The sequence below is a fragment of the Talpa occidentalis genome, unplaced genomic scaffold (genome assembly GCF_014898055.3).
Source record: "Talpa occidentalis isolate TD23 unplaced genomic scaffold, MPIMG_talOcc4v2.1 talOcc4.12, whole genome shotgun sequence".
Classification (NCBI taxonomy): domain Eukaryota; kingdom Metazoa; phylum Chordata; class Mammalia; order Eulipotyphla; family Talpidae; genus Talpa; species Talpa occidentalis.
The window spans coordinates 41,925,565-41,940,991 of record NW_023601212.1 but is presented as its reverse complement, the minus strand read 5'-3'; the positions used below and the strand labels follow the sequence as shown (position 1 = coordinate 41,940,991).

Sequence of the window (15,427 nt, the reverse complement as noted above, 5' to 3'; positions counted from 1 at the left end):
TATAACAAAACAAAGTTGAATGAAACTACTTTATTATAGGACCTGCTATATTCCATATTTGACAGTTGCTAAAAGAGTAGATTTTACATTGTCACCACAAAATAAAAATTGGAATAATATGAGATTATAAATGTTAATTAATATTACTGTGGTGGTTATTTTGATACACACACACATATATACATCACATCAGCACACAGTGTTTTTATTAACCATTTTAATAATGCTGGAAAATGCATTTAATTAAAAAATAAAAAAGTTGTTTTAAAGAAAAAGAGTGGGGAAAGGTGGGGAAATGCAGTCTTTCTCTAACTGGTACATAAAATCTAGGGATGGAATTTTTGATATTTGGTATGGAGCTGTAGGAATGGAGCAGAAATCTAAGGCTGGTTCAGATTTCTTGGGAGAGACACAGCACCCAAGCAAGAACGCATCCTACTCATGGCCTTGGCCCCGTGAATTGACGCCCTAGGAGCCCTTGGGACAGACAGAAGTAATTGAAGGCTATTTCATTCTTTTTTCTCTCCTAGTGATGTTTCTCTCTTGCATTTCCCCTGTCACAGCAGAAGCAATCATTGTGTTATGAAAGGTCAGGGACAAAATTGGTATGAAGGGACCAGCTAAATTTGACACAGGGAGAAACTACACTCTTTTTTTATTATTCCCATAATGGGAGTCAAGGCCTTGAAACTAATAAAATCTGGTAAAATTCTGGCTCCTGGAGAAAAAGGTGGCCCCTTTTTTAGGAGATGTGAAATACCAATGGAGCTAGAACTTTGGAGGTAGATTTGCTGGTGGCCTCCTCTTCAGTCAAAATAAATCAAAAGGAGAGGGAGGAGCACAGGGGACGGGGACTGTGGTGATGGTGCACGGGTGCATTGGTTAAGGAAACTCTATGGGAACTACACCTGAGGGGGTCGGGGGAAGCAAATGTTTAAAAATGAACAATGATGTAAAAAACTAAAAAATAATAATAAAATAAAGCAAAAAAAACCACAAATATTTGCTGAATGCTATATCATGTGGCAGGCATTATACTAGGTTGGAAGCAGCAGAGAGTTGAAATAAAATGTTAATAAGACAGAAGATATAGAGATAATAAATCAGGGCCTCCCTGGTGGTGCAAGGGCTTAAGCACAGCTCTGTGGAGCTATCCACAGCCTCTGCAGCACGAGTTCAATCCCCGACTGGCCAGGGAGCTACCCACATAGTACGGCAGACCTCTCCTGTCTCACCTGCTGCTCTCAGTCAGTCTGCCAGTTCTGTTCCCTGCTCTGTCTCTGGTGAATCCTCTCACCGCCCCTGCACCTCTCGCCTGTACCCCAGTTCTTGTATGCATAAATAAATAAATATTTTTTTAAATACAAATCACCTGAGTATTCTAGCACAAGCATCTCCTCATTCATCACCTACAGTATAGACTGACACTCTGAGAATCCCGCTCAAAAAAGTGTGTTCTGTTTTCAGATGAATCTTAGTATCAAAGAGGTCTTCTGTGTCTACTGGGATAGCACAAATGCGGGCGGCCACTGGTCCAGGCATGGCTGCTCCCAGCTACAAAGGAATGAAAGCCACACTGTGTGCAGTTCGACCCACCTGTCCAGTTTCGCTGTCCTCATGGCCATCACCAACCAGGTACCATTGAAACATTTAACTCCCCCTCCTAGTCCCTCATTAACCTATAAGTGGTGATAGAGGCTCCAAAGATCACAGACATATGCAATCTCTAGACAGAGTGGTCAGAGAAGGCCTCTATAAGAATTAAATACTAAAATATGACTATTAAGAATCAGGAACATGAGTGAGCCTAAAAAAAATTGCATTCTGATAAATTAAATTGGTGGTTGTCAGGGGTTGGGAAGGAGGATGGGGACTGACTGCTTAGTAGGCATGGAGTTTTATTGGGAGGTAATAAAAATGTTTTGAAAGTATATCACAATGTGCTGTGATTGTACAACTCTGTGAATATATTAAATGCTGCTGAATTGTACAATGTAAATTGGTTGATTTGATATTATTTGGATTTCAATCTCTGTGATATTGTGATTTATGATAAATATATAGGCCTATGTGTATGTTTATATATTATATGTTTATCTGGGCTTTGTCCCAGTTTAGGGACACAGAGCTCCTAAAACCCTTGGAATTTCCTAAGTGATGAGAAAGAAAGCTGTCTTTTACTATATTAACTTTTTTAAAGATTTATTTATTTATAGAAGAACCGGGGTACAGGACAGATTCACAGGAGGGTGCGAGGATTTACCAGAGACAGAGTGGGGAACAGAACAGGCAGCTTGAGGAAATACACTGCTGAGGGGAGCAGCAGGCAAGACAGGAGAAGTCTGCTGTGCCATGTGGGATTCTCGCCAGCTGGCCGGGATCGAACCCGCACTGCAGAGGCTGTGGACTGCTTCACAGTGTGGCGCTCAACCACCTGCGCCACCAGGGAGGCCCTTACTATATTAATGAGGCAACTTTTGAACACATCTAAAGATGGGGACTGGTTGCTAGAGGAACCAACCCTGTCATTACGGGTTGGAACTTTCAGTCCCAATGTCTGACCTCTGAGGTTGAGTATAACTGATCAATCATGAGTTTGTAATGAAAACCAGAAAGGGTGGGATTAGGAGAGCTTCCAATGGTGGACATGTGCAGATTTAGGGAGAGGCCATCAAAGCTCCTTAACTTCCCCACATATTGTTCTATGCATCTCTCCCTTCAGGCTCTGCCTGAGTTATATCCTTTTACAATAAATGAGCGATGGAGTAAGATGTTTCTCTGTGTTCAAAAGCACAGGTGGGGCCTCCCCTGGTGCCGCAGTGGTTGAGCGCTGGGCTGTGAAGCTGCCCGCAGCCTCTGCAGCATCGATTCGATCCCCAGCCACCGGCGAGGGTCCCACATAGCACGCAGACCTCTCCTGCTGCACCCGCTGCTCCCCTCAGCAGTGTATTTTGTCGGTCTGCCTGTTCTGTTCCCTGCTCTGGCTCTGGTGAATTCTCTCACCCTCCCATGCTTCTGATGCTCCCAGTGCTTGTATGAATAAATAAATCTTTAAAAAAAAAAAGCACAGGTGGTTTGCAATTGGGAAGAGCATCTGAAATAGTGTTCATAGACTGAACTAACTCAGGATCTGAGAGTTTATTTAATTCATTCATATGTTCACTGACATTTATGTTCTTTTCCATATATGCATTATATTTCACAGTTTTTGGAGGTTAAAAAATAAAAGACTAAAATGTTCTAAAGGTAACATTGAAATAAGTGAAAATCTTCATAGAAACATGAGGAACGGTGATTATCATTTCACATTAGTGTGTCTTGTTAATTTTGCACGATTCACCCAATCTGTGGTCCCTGAATTTAATGAGATGAGTCCCCAAGAGCAGAAATAGTATCTTAGTTTGGGGGTTCCCCCACAAGCAAATCCTGAAACACAAGGATTGGAGGGCAAACAGTTTCTCTGGAAAGTGAACCCAGGACATATCAGTAGTACTTCCCTCTGTGGGGGAATAAGAAGGGAAGACAGCTAGTAAAACATCCATTAAAGAGAAAGTTAACCCCATGGACAACTGGGGCTCAGTCCCATTGGGCAATTCTGGGACACATCCTAGGATATGTACCACAGAGGCATCCCATACGAGGGTAAGGAAAATGGAGTGCTTACCAATTTCCAAACTATCTTGTTTGAGGGCAGCTTCCAAGGACACTAAAGCCCTGGCATTATGACTTGCTCTGGCATGTGCAGGCATGTTCACATGGCAGAAGAAACACCCTCAGTTAGGGTCACTGAAGTCTACAGACAGCAACTGAGGGTTGGGCACAGGTGAGTGTGGGCTTCCTGAACCTCAATGGGTACAAGGGAGCCTGGCATATCTATCTATTTCAGTTTGAATCCGCTACACAAGATAACACCTGTAGTTAAAATATGGTGTGATGTGTTTACCATATTGTCAAGATGGTTGATCGCATGTTAAGTATCCTTACCACAAAAAAGAAAAGCAAGGGAACACAAAGAAATATTTTGGAGGTGATGTAAATGTTTACTACCTTTGTGGTGATGGCATCATGGATATAATGCATGTGTTCAAACTCATCAAAATGCATACATTCAGTATTTACAATATTTTGTATATTAAGTATGCCTCTGTAATGGTAGCTTCCAAAGGAGAAGGGGATCAGAGGGTGGGTGGGAGGGGGGACAATTGGATGGTGGCAGACATGACTTGGTATATGCAAATACACACATGTTGAGGTGTGAAGTTGTACACCTGAAACTCACACAATGTTGTAAACTAAGGCAACCCAAATTAAAAAGAAAAAAATATCAGAACGGTGGGAGGATGGGGAAGAGCACAACAGACTATGGTGGAGGACCATGGGTCCCTCTGTGGAGGAAGTACTACAGTTACTACACCTGAGGGGAGACATCCTATACTGCCAAAAAAGTAACAAGAATGCAAGAAAAAGGTACTACATTTAAAAATAAATTAATTTTAACAATTTAAGAATGTCCAGCAGTTAAAAAAGATAAACTCATGCTATTTGCAGCAACATGGATGGAGCTGGAAAGGATCATGCTCAGTGAAATAAGCCAGAAAGAAAAAGAAAAAGAAAAATACCAGATGGTCTCACTCATAGTAGGAATTTAGAAAACCTAAATAAAGGACCAGGAAAAAGACTAATTATAGTAAAGTAAAAATCAAAATCAACAAGCAACTATAAACCAGAGACACACTATGGGGTTGGGGGGAAGAGGGAGTAGGATCAAAACAAGGGGTGGGGATGGGAATTGTATGGGAACTACAACCAAGATGAAAATGCATACATTGTACAAAAATGAAAAATGATGTAAAAAATATATAAAATTTTTTAAAAACTGACCAAAAAATTTTAAGAGTGTCAAACAATGGTACTTTGTTAATAAATTTTTTAAAAGTTAGAAAAAAATTCATCTGACAGACACTTGCCACACTATATCAGTATATCTTTCTATAGTAAACCAGAGGTCTGGTAAGCAAAATATTTCTCTGAGCTCTGCGAGCTGATCTAGCAAATTAATCAAACCCAAGGAAGGGAGGGGGTTGGAAACTCCAGTCAGGCAGAAGCATGGGTGACAACCTGGGCTGGATCTGGGATGCCCAGTTTCAAGGGAGGGAAACCATCCCGAGCAGAAAGGTGTGACTGTGATCTCCTTTTTGCTGGATCTCAGGAGGAGGATCCTGTGCTGGTTGTAATCACCTACGTGGGTCTGGGCCTCTCTCTGCTGTGCCTCCTCCTGGCAGCCCTCACATTTCTGCTGTGCAAAGCCATCCAGAATACCAGCACCTCAATTCATCTGCAGCTCTCAATTTGCCTCTTCCTGGCCCACCTGCTTTTCCTCATAGCCATTGACAAAACTGAGATCAAGGTACTGACAGTATCCCAAAGGAATCCCCACCCTCCCCAGGGGATGCTGAATTCATGGAGCCCTCTGCACTGGCCACCTTAATAATATGACCTGGGGGAGGATGGAGAGTGAGTACCCAGTTTCATATTAACAGAAGTAACCAAAATCTCTTAATAACTCCTTCATATGCATCAGAGCTCTCCCCAATGGCAGGATACAGGAGCGATCCTAGAGATACAGTTTACCCTGAGAATTCCTCCTGATGACACCTCCTTCTTCCCCAGATCTTGTGTGCCATCATCGCAGGTGCCTTACACTATCTCTACCTGGCCTCCTTCACCTGGATGCTGCTGGAGGGCCTGCACCTCTTCCTCACTGCACGCAACCTGAAAGTGGTCAACTACTCCAACATGAACAAATTCATGAAGTGGTTCCTGTTTCCAGCAGGATATGGGGCCCCGGCTGTTATTGTGGCCATTTCTGCAGCACTCAGACCTCATCTTTACGGAACACCTCATCGGTGAGTTGACTCTCCCTGGGCTCTGCATGGTTTGTTGAGATGTGTTCATGATGGTGACTGGGGTAGCCACACCAACCGCACTCTACATTCTCCTTGAGAGTAAGAACTCTGACCTTTTCCCATTGAGTCAGGGAAAAATGGTGATAAGAGCATGGAAGTTTTTAGAAAAAGGTAGTTTCACAGTTAGGTTTCAGCTTCATTCCTCCATGATTTGGGATCACATTCCTCAAGTCTCAGTTCCCCCTGTTAGTGAAATGAGGATAATAGTTGTTCCCACTATCCCACCCTCACAACACTGATGTGATAATTTCGGTGCTCAAAAATGTTTAATATAACATTAATACATGGTAGTTAACACCCAAAACCCTCTTTGTCATCAGTTGACATGTTCAGGAAATGCTGGGAAAATTTCTCTGTTAGGAAAGGCATCACTTGGGCTGTCTCTGATCTCTCTTTGTGTCCCTTTTCCCAGCTGCTGGCTTGAAAAGAACCAGGGATTCATCTGGGGTTTCCTCGGCCCTGTCTGTGCCATTATTTGTGTGAGTATGTGGTTCTAATGTCCTCACCAGAATAAGGGCCAGAAGTGTCAGGTGAAAGATATCACAGGAGCAGACAGTTTCTCATTGCATGGTTTGATTTTCCACCTGCTACCAACTCCACACCATGTGCGGAGAGGTAGGAGATTTGTTCAATTTACAGTGAACAGAGAGCATCATGTTAACTTGCATTCTGCATGGTCTATGTCATCCTACAGGTGAATTTTGTGTTTTTTTTCTTGGTCCTTTGTATTTTGAAAAAGAAAATTTCTTCCCTCAATAGTGAAGTGTCAACCATACAGAATATAAGGTAAGATGGGGCAAAAGGTGCTTCCAATGCTCTTTTCTTCCTAATGGTTCCTCTTACATACCCACACATGTATACCACAAACAGGCTCCAGGAAGCAGCAAAGTCAGTGTCATCGACCACTGTCACAATGAATGAGAAGCTGTATTAGCTAGAATACAGGCTAAGATGCTGTGACAAAATAAAGAGTAAAACAAAAGTTCATTTCATATTCATGTCACACTCCAAAGGAGAGCAGTCCAGGGATAGTGGGGAAGCTCTTCACACAGTGAGCCAGCTTCTTTTTATCCTATTGCTCCACCTTCCTCAAGGCTGTTGTTTTTGTCAGAATCCCATTGATGGAAAGGAGGTGTTATGGAAATTGCACACTCCACATTTGTTCATACCCCATTGGTTAGACTTTGGTCACATGGTGACACCACTTTGCAAGGGAAGCTGGAAAGTGTAGTCTCTAACTGAGAAACCTTGGGTCTTTAATAAAACTGAAACAGAGAGACAGGCTCTAACACTAAAAGAAAGAAAAGGCAAATAGGAAGAATGAGCAGTTCCTCCACACAACACAAGATGCATGTATGAGTGCTCTTTTTGTCAAAAAACAACCAAGATTTGCTAATCCATCAGTTAACTGAAAGTGTAAATTCTGCAGAAACTCTATGAGTTGAGCTACTATTTAAGGATCCCCAACCAATAGAGACCAATTTAACTAATTAAGACATTCAAAATTTCTATCTCCAGTTATATATAATAGGTTCTGGAAAGATTTAGACTAAAATATAGTTCAAAATAATACTATAATACTATTTCCAAAAAATCGGGGGCAGGAGCGTGAGGGAGAGCACAAACTGCCTCTGGAGGTATCTTTGAGCCCACTGAGTAGACACCCTGAGCAAAGCCCACCCTCCCAATTTGAAAAAAATCTATGGACAAAAAGTTATCATTGGAATGAAATGATGAAAGACATGTTCAAGGAGTACTGCAGATATTTTATCACTTCATAAATCTCATGACAAATGAAAGTAAGGTGATGGCAACTAGTGGGCAGCAGAACATTGGAATGGTGGTTATAGGAGGAAATATTATCATCATGTTAGAAACCTTGGAACAAGTATAAGCAGTGTCTACCAGAGAAATCAACTGCTTCCACACATCTCATTTTACCATGGTATAAAATTGGGCTTTTTAATTTTTTTAATAGTCAAAAATTGGGGATTATGATTTTTTTGCAGCATCCATTTAAATAATTTGCTGTTGAATTTTAATCACAAAAGTAACACATTTATTAAACTTTTTCAAAAATTTTCAAAATACATAAAGTCATAAGTGTGAGTGGCTCATTGCCCTTTTCCCTGTTACTTCCACTTCTCAGGAAAGCCAAGTTAACCAAACTGCATGGGATGATATATATGATATTTTCCCCAGACATTTTTTGTGCATTATCTATTTAACAGATGGGCACACATACAATAGCATCACACTACATAAATTGTTTCTCAGCTAGCTTTTCTTACTTATTTAATATGTTTTAAAATAGGGAATATAGGTATATAAATTGGGTGACCTTAGCTAACCTGGGAATGTCCCGGTTTATGCCTGTAGACCCAAGGTAAATATTAATATAACCCCCTTTTTTATATCTTTATTTGAATAACAATTTAAATGATCCCCACATCTAAATCCTAGAGAGATAAATAACCGCAAGTTTTAGAATGCTCTACCTAAATGTGGTAGTAATATTCCCTTACATATGGTCCTAAATATATATGCTAAAGTCTCACAGAATGTTTGTAGTAACTTTATGAAATAGGACAATTTTAAAGAAGAGGGAACCAAGCTACAGAAAAGTAAAGTGACTTGCCCATGGTCACACAGTTACTTAGTGCTGGGTTGGATTGAAACCCAGGTATATTTGTTCCAAAACTCTCACCATTGACAGCGACTCTCCTGGCCCATTATCATCTTCTTGACATCATGACTCCCTGCAGGATGCTGACATTCAAAGCCACAGCTCAGCTCTTCATTCTGGGATGCACGTGGTTCCTGGGAATGCTGCAGGTGGGTTCAGCTGAACAGGTTATGGCCTACCTGTTCACCATCATCAACAGTCTGCAGGGTGTCTTCATCTTCCTGGTCTACTGTCTCCTCAACCAGCAGGTAAACACTGACTCCTTTCTTTATGGTTTTTAAATTAAGAAAATTATGGAGGATTGTAGTTTAAGGAACATTTAAATCCACATTCTCTAAATTTTCATATGAGCTTGTGCAGAGTTATGAACACTACCTTTATTTCCTCTACTTTAAGGTGTTATTAATTATAATATACATCGACTTTTATGACTTTTAGAAAGTAATTGCTATATCAATGAAATGTTTCTCTTCAGCTTTCCCATTTGTTACAGTCAGCTTTTGCTATGTAACAACCTCGAAAAATCTTTTCTCAGTCTGGAATGGGCAGATAGGTTGGAGTCCAGCTGATTTTGCCTGAGCTCAGCTTGGCTTGGCTCCAAGATGCACTTCATGTTCAGATACACTCCTTGTGGCTCATCTAGAGCTTGGCAGAAGGCAGGGCAGCTCCCCAGGATGTGTTCTTATGACAGTGGAAAAAAATCACAAGAAGGCAAGTCCTATTGGGCAAGTCCATTTCAGGTCTTGTGATGCTATTTGCCTCACCTCCACTAATATTCATGCCTCCTTGGGCCAAACAAATCAAGCATCCAAGCCCAAAGTCAAGAATAATGGAAGAACGATGTTCCACCCACCATGAAGCTAAGATAGAGTGTAATACGATAACAGAAGAAGAAATAATTGAGGTGAATATTGCAATCAACCATACTCTTAAATACATTACCATGTGATGGCATAGTCTCCATAATAACATGTTTTATATAACATGTTTTAGTAGTTCTACAATGTTAGCTTTCCGACAATTTATTACAAACATTTTCAAACTTATAAAACATATGAAAGAATTATATAGTGAACACATATATATACCAAACGTTCTATAATGAACATTGTACTATATTTGCTTTATCACATATCCACATATCTACCCTTCCATCTATCTATGCCATTAGAAGCTGGTGTTGCTTACATCTATAACCGAAGAAAACCGTAAGCAACTCTTCTCAGTAGAACTAAGTGCCTGAGAGAGCACGATGCAAAAGACTTCAGTGCGCTCTCGCCTTAGTTCAACTAGGTTCCTGAGGCATCTTTAATGTAAGCTTCCAGGGTTTTTTTTAATGTTTTTATTCAATGTAAAAATGCAAGGCAATTCACTTGTCTGCTTCTGAACAAAAAGAAATAATAACGTGTGCCTAAAATCAGGGTACATTGGCTGTTTTGGGCTTGTTGAGACAAATCTCTATGATAATACCTAACTAAGGGATCCTCATCAATAATTTAGACCACACACTGACTAGAGTTAAACCCCAGAAGATCCAACTCTACTGTATTCTATTAAACTATGTTGACACACTTCTACTGAGACTAGTTATATTATACTATATCCACAGAATGGGTACTGTAACCATTAAACATAATGTTATAAAACTCTTAAAACCCAGTGAAGCTGGGATCTAGGTGGTCCAGATCAGAAGGTGCAATTACCAAATCAACATAATCTAGCAACTAAGAAAAACACACTTGACTTCTTTATTTGTACTTCTCAGGTCAAAAGAGGACATGAAATCCAGGTACCCTTTGGTTTTCAGCCATGAAGATTCTAAGATTTTGACTGCAGTAAAATATGTCCTGCCTGATACTTTCTTTCCTGGTACTACAACAACTCCTCCTTCTCCTCTCAACCCCTCTCCCCTCCCCTTTACCTCTCCCCCTGTTCATCCTCTTCCTCCACCCCTACCCCAACCTCCATCTCTACCTCTTTTTTCTTTTTTTTTTTTTTAAGATTTCTTTATTTACGCATACAAGAGCTGGAGTAGAGGCCAGAGGTGTGGGGGGTGAGAGGGTTCACCAGAGAAGAGTGGGGAGCAGAACAGGCAGACTGACCAAAGTACACTGCTGAGGGGAGCAGCGGGCGAGACATGTGGGTTGCTGCGCCATGTGGGTTGCTCCCTGGCCGGGGATTGCTCCCTGGCCGGGGATCGAACTCATGCTACAGTGGCTGTGGATGGCTTCATAGGTTGCGTCTTAACCCCTTGCACTACCAGGGAGGCCCTTTTTTTCTTTTTTTTTTATTTTATTTTATATATTTTTCACATCATTTTTCATTTTTGTATAATGTATGCATTTTCATCTTGGTTATAGTCCCCATACAATTTCCACCCCCTTGTTTTGATCCTACTTCCTCCTCCCCCACCCCCATAGTGTGTCTCTGCTTTATAGTTGCTTGTTGATTTTGATTTTTATTTTATTATAGTCTTATCCCTGATCCCTTATTTAGCTCTTCTAAATTCCTGCTATGAGTGAGACCATCCAGTATTTTTCTTTTTCTTTCTGGCTTATTTCGCTGAGCATGATCCCTTCCAGCTCCATCCGTGTTGCTGCAAAGTGCATGAGTTTATCTTTTTGATTGCTGAGTAATATTCCATTATGTATATGTACCACATCTTCTTGATCCAGTCATCTATTTTTGGGTTTTGGGGGGTTTTGTATAGCTTATCTATTGTAAATAGTGCTGCTATAAATATAGAGGTGCAGGTGCCCTTTTGAATTAATGTTTCTGTGTCCTGTGGGTAGATACCTAGGAGTGGAATTGCTGGATCATATGGAAGCTCCATCTTTGGCAGATTGAGAAATCTCACACAGCTTTCCGTAGTGGTTGGACCAGTTTGCATTCCCACCAGCAGTGCAGGAGAGTTCCTTTTTCTCCACATCCTCACCAATATTTGTTGTTGCTAGTTTTTTGATATGTGCCATTCTCACTGGTGTAAGGTGGTATCTCATTGTAGTTTTGATTTGCATTTCCCTGATTACAAGTGATGTTGAACATTTTTTCTTATGCCTGTTGGCCATTTGCATTTTCTCTTTGGAGAAGTTTCTTTTTAGCTCTTCTGCCCATTTTTTGACTGGGCTATTTGAGCTCCACCTCTTCATCTTCCTTATTCCGCACTTCTCTTCCTTCCTCAATTCTTCTCTTTTTTACTCACTTTGCATCTAGATGCCCACCAAACCAAACTAGTGTTGAGGGGGATGAAGAAACTAACCTAACAGAGCACACATTCCCTAGAAAGCAAAGGACAAGGATAGAGGTGGAATGTTCAAATGTTAATTTTTGTCCAAGAATATTTGATGACTGGAAAGATATTCAAAATATATCAGTAAAAAGGCAAGTGTCCAAACTTTACTCCAGAAAGTCTCCATTTTCTGTATATGGTATATATAAACATTCTTTGTTTATGTTAGTGTTATAGTATATAAGATAAGGCACACTGTTTCTCACACAGTCCCTCCAGAGAGGGACACTCAGCAATGTTCGGGAACATTTTTGATTGTCCCAACTTTGGGAGGAATGCTACTGGCATCTGGTGGGTATAGGTTAAGGATGCTGCTATACATCCCATAGTGGACAGGTCAGTCACCACCACAAAACATGAACCAACCCAAAATGTCAATAGAGCCACAGTTGGGAAATCTTGGTGTAGCACATGCTGTTAATCACTCTTACAAATCATTTGGCATTCATTTCTGCATGCCCAAGATTGTTTACTGCAAACACCTGTGACTGAGACTGTTGGCTTCTGCCTGCCCACTGAGCCTGCCTGGCCCATGCACAGGCAAGCTTGGGTCCAGAAAATTCTAGCCCCTGAGAGCAGCTATCAGTCAGGGATTTATGGGAGCTGATGGATAATGCCCCAGCTCCATGTCTCTCAGACAAGGTGACCCTAAGATGTGCCCTATGCTGTGTCCCAGGGCCCACTACTGGAAATGAGCTCATGGTAGAAATACAATGGAAAGGACAGTGTACACTTTACTGGCTACCTTTCTTCCCCTGTCTCATTTCCCCACTGATCTACTGGTGTCTGGGATCACTCCTCAAATAAACTCATTAACCTTTTTCTCAGAGCCTGTTTCTAGGAGATCCAAGACACATAGTAACATACCACCAAAATATAAGCATGATTTTTCACTAGGTTGAAGAATTATATCTGACTTCTATTTACCTCTTTACATATTCATATTTCATAAATTTCCTACAACAGAGATATATTCTATAATATGAACAATTAATTGTGGTAAAAAAAATGTAATATAAAATTTACCAGTTAAGATGAAATCCTAAAATTTGCAAACAGATGCACCTAAAGGGTATTATGGTCACGTATGGTGAGTGAAGACAAATACCATATGATATCACTTATATGTGGCATATAGAAAACCAAACAAATAGAATAAACTTTGACATTACAAGACCAGTTAATGACCAGAGGAAAGAGGGAAGGATGAGTAAGTCAGGTAAAAGGGATCAATTATATAAAGAATAGAATTGGACTTTCGTTGGTGAACCTAATGTAATATATACACATGTTGATTTTTAATGATGCACACCTGAAGCTTATATAACATTAATACAATGTCACATCAATTTTTTAAATATAAAATCCATGTCTAATTGTGTATGTCTGTAGCATTAATCATATCTACACCATTAAGCCATCATCACCTTCCTTCTCCAGAACTTTTCATTATCCCAAACTGAAACCCTGTACCCATTAAACAATAATACCCAGTTGTCCCCACCAAGCTATAGGGATCTCATCTATATGAAATAATACAATACTTGTTCTTTTTGTGACTGGCTACTTCACTTAGCACAATGTCTTAAGGTTCATCCATGTTGTGGTGCATGTCTAAATTTCATTCCTTTTAAAGCTGAATGACATTTCATTGTGGGTATGTACCATATTTTATAGGAATTTTTTTCATAATGTCTCGATCTTCTTTATTATTTTCTTTTCAGTAATGTTAACAAAACCATCCTGGTTTGTCTTTTGATGTTCCAGGTCCAAAAGTGGTTTAGAGAGATCATAAAACCTAAATCTGAGTCTGAAAGTTATACACTTTCCAGCAGGTTTGGCTCTGATTCAAAACCTGAGGTAAGAGACCTTATGATTCATTCTAATGTTTTGCCCCTTGACACCCTGAATTTCCTCCCCTTGTTTTAGTATAAGCTTCCTTTCCTAGAATGCATGAAAAAGAATTCTTTTCCTAATTAGCTAGCTTGTATTACTCATTTATTCTTCCCTGCTCACTGAAAGTGCTTACTCAGACTTTTTTATGTCTCTTATGCAAAGAAGTATGGGTAAAACAGCACCAGGATTACTGCCATAAAGTAAAAGCACCTGGGAGGAGACATACAATCACAGACATAGCAAAGCAGTTTTCATCTCCTGAAACCCTACTATCCCACAGAGAAGTGAAAGTGAATCCAATAGAGTTAGTGAACACCATGGAAAGGGATCCAGGAGAGGAATCCACCCCAGCTGTTCTATGTGATCAAGGAGAGGAGTACACAGAATAATAAGACCTGCTTGAAAGAAGTGGTCCTGTTAGAAAGGGAATCGCTATAGAAATTTATTGTTTCTGGTATGCATCTGTTCTTCCATTCAGATAACTTTCTAGCTCTGTTCCCTAGAAATGTGATAACCTTGAAAGGTCAGTTGTGATACTGGGCAATATTGTTTATAGAAAAAGTTATGACTAGGCAAGGTGTTTTGTGAGTGAAACATAAATATTAAGAAAAAAGACATAGCTTTGGACTTCCTACATATACTCTTATAAATGGGCCAGGATGGTGACAGCAGATATAGGTTACCCTGAGGAGCTTGGGGCTTGTAAGTTAAGGTATAACTTGTGGTTAGCAATGACAGTATTAGTTGAGTTCTACAATGTTTCAGACTTGATGGTAAGCAATGAACATACAAAAATGAATGAGACTAAAGTAGTCCCTACCTTCAGGGACTTTCTTCATAAACAGAAATCAACTTACAGGGGGCTGAATAGGATACTATTCAGAGTAGGATACTACATTGAAATTTTTTCAGAAAAAAAGTAATTCTTTATCCTGGATTTTTGAGACGCCTTCCCACTATAAGCTAAAGAAGGTCATACCTGCCCTAGGCTCCCAAAATGCTGGGCTATTGTGCCATCCTTCCCTGCTGGATAGAGCCCTCTGGCTTTAATCCACTCCTGCTCTTTTGGTGGTGGTTGTTGGCTAGTTGGTTGGTTTTGTTTTATCTTTGCATCTACCTTTTATCTAAACATATGGGGGGTTGTTTTTCCAGGACAAGTAAAGAGAAAACATTAAAATGAAAACATTCAACTATACATGGAAAGTCATACCCATGGATCCATTTGACATCATAAAGAATAAAGTTGAGAACAAGGGGACTCACTGTACATGTCATCCTTGCAGAGGAAAAGTTTAACCTTTACTTCGCAGTGATTTTTGCTGTACAATGTGCTCTCATTATTTGTGTGTTGAATTGCATTTCTCTTCACTATGATATGTTCAGTCAATGCTTGTCCCTGGATACACAAATCCAGACCTTGTAAACACACCCTTGAATTTTTGCAAATGAGATTATTTTTCAACGCTTTTCAAGTCCTTACTCTCACTCATTCTAAACTTGTTCTTTTCACTCATCTACTTTTCCCAAACCACCAACTTTTCTCAAACCACTGATTTTACCTTCTTTCTTATCAAGGAGAAACCTCCTGAT

General features: G+C 40.2%; 1 protein-coding gene and 1 pseudogene across 1 annotated transcript in view; both read left to right on the top strand.

Annotated features, from left to right (window-relative positions):
- The window catches only part of ADGRE3 (adhesion G protein-coupled receptor E3), a 25,864-nt gene extending 10,852 nt beyond the window's left edge, over positions 1–15,012 (top strand). Inside the window, exons 2-9 of the mRNA XM_037507931.1 lie at positions 1,468–1,635; positions 5,210–5,407; positions 5,671–5,906; positions 6,379–6,445; positions 6,661–6,752; positions 8,732–8,900; positions 13,709–13,809; positions 14,979–15,012. Coding sequence (XP_037363828.1) covers positions 1,468–1,635; positions 5,210–5,407; positions 5,671–5,906; positions 6,379–6,445; positions 6,661–6,752; positions 8,732–8,900; positions 13,709–13,809; positions 14,979–15,012 — 1,065 coding nt within the window. The remainder of the gene's footprint in view (positions 1–1,467; positions 1,636–5,209; positions 5,408–5,670; positions 5,907–6,378; positions 6,446–6,660; positions 6,753–8,731; positions 8,901–13,708; positions 13,810–14,978) is intronic.
- LOC119240013 (small nuclear ribonucleoprotein G-like) lies at positions 7,638–7,860 on the top strand (annotated as a pseudogene).
- Positions 15,013–15,427: the final 415 nt, after the last annotated feature.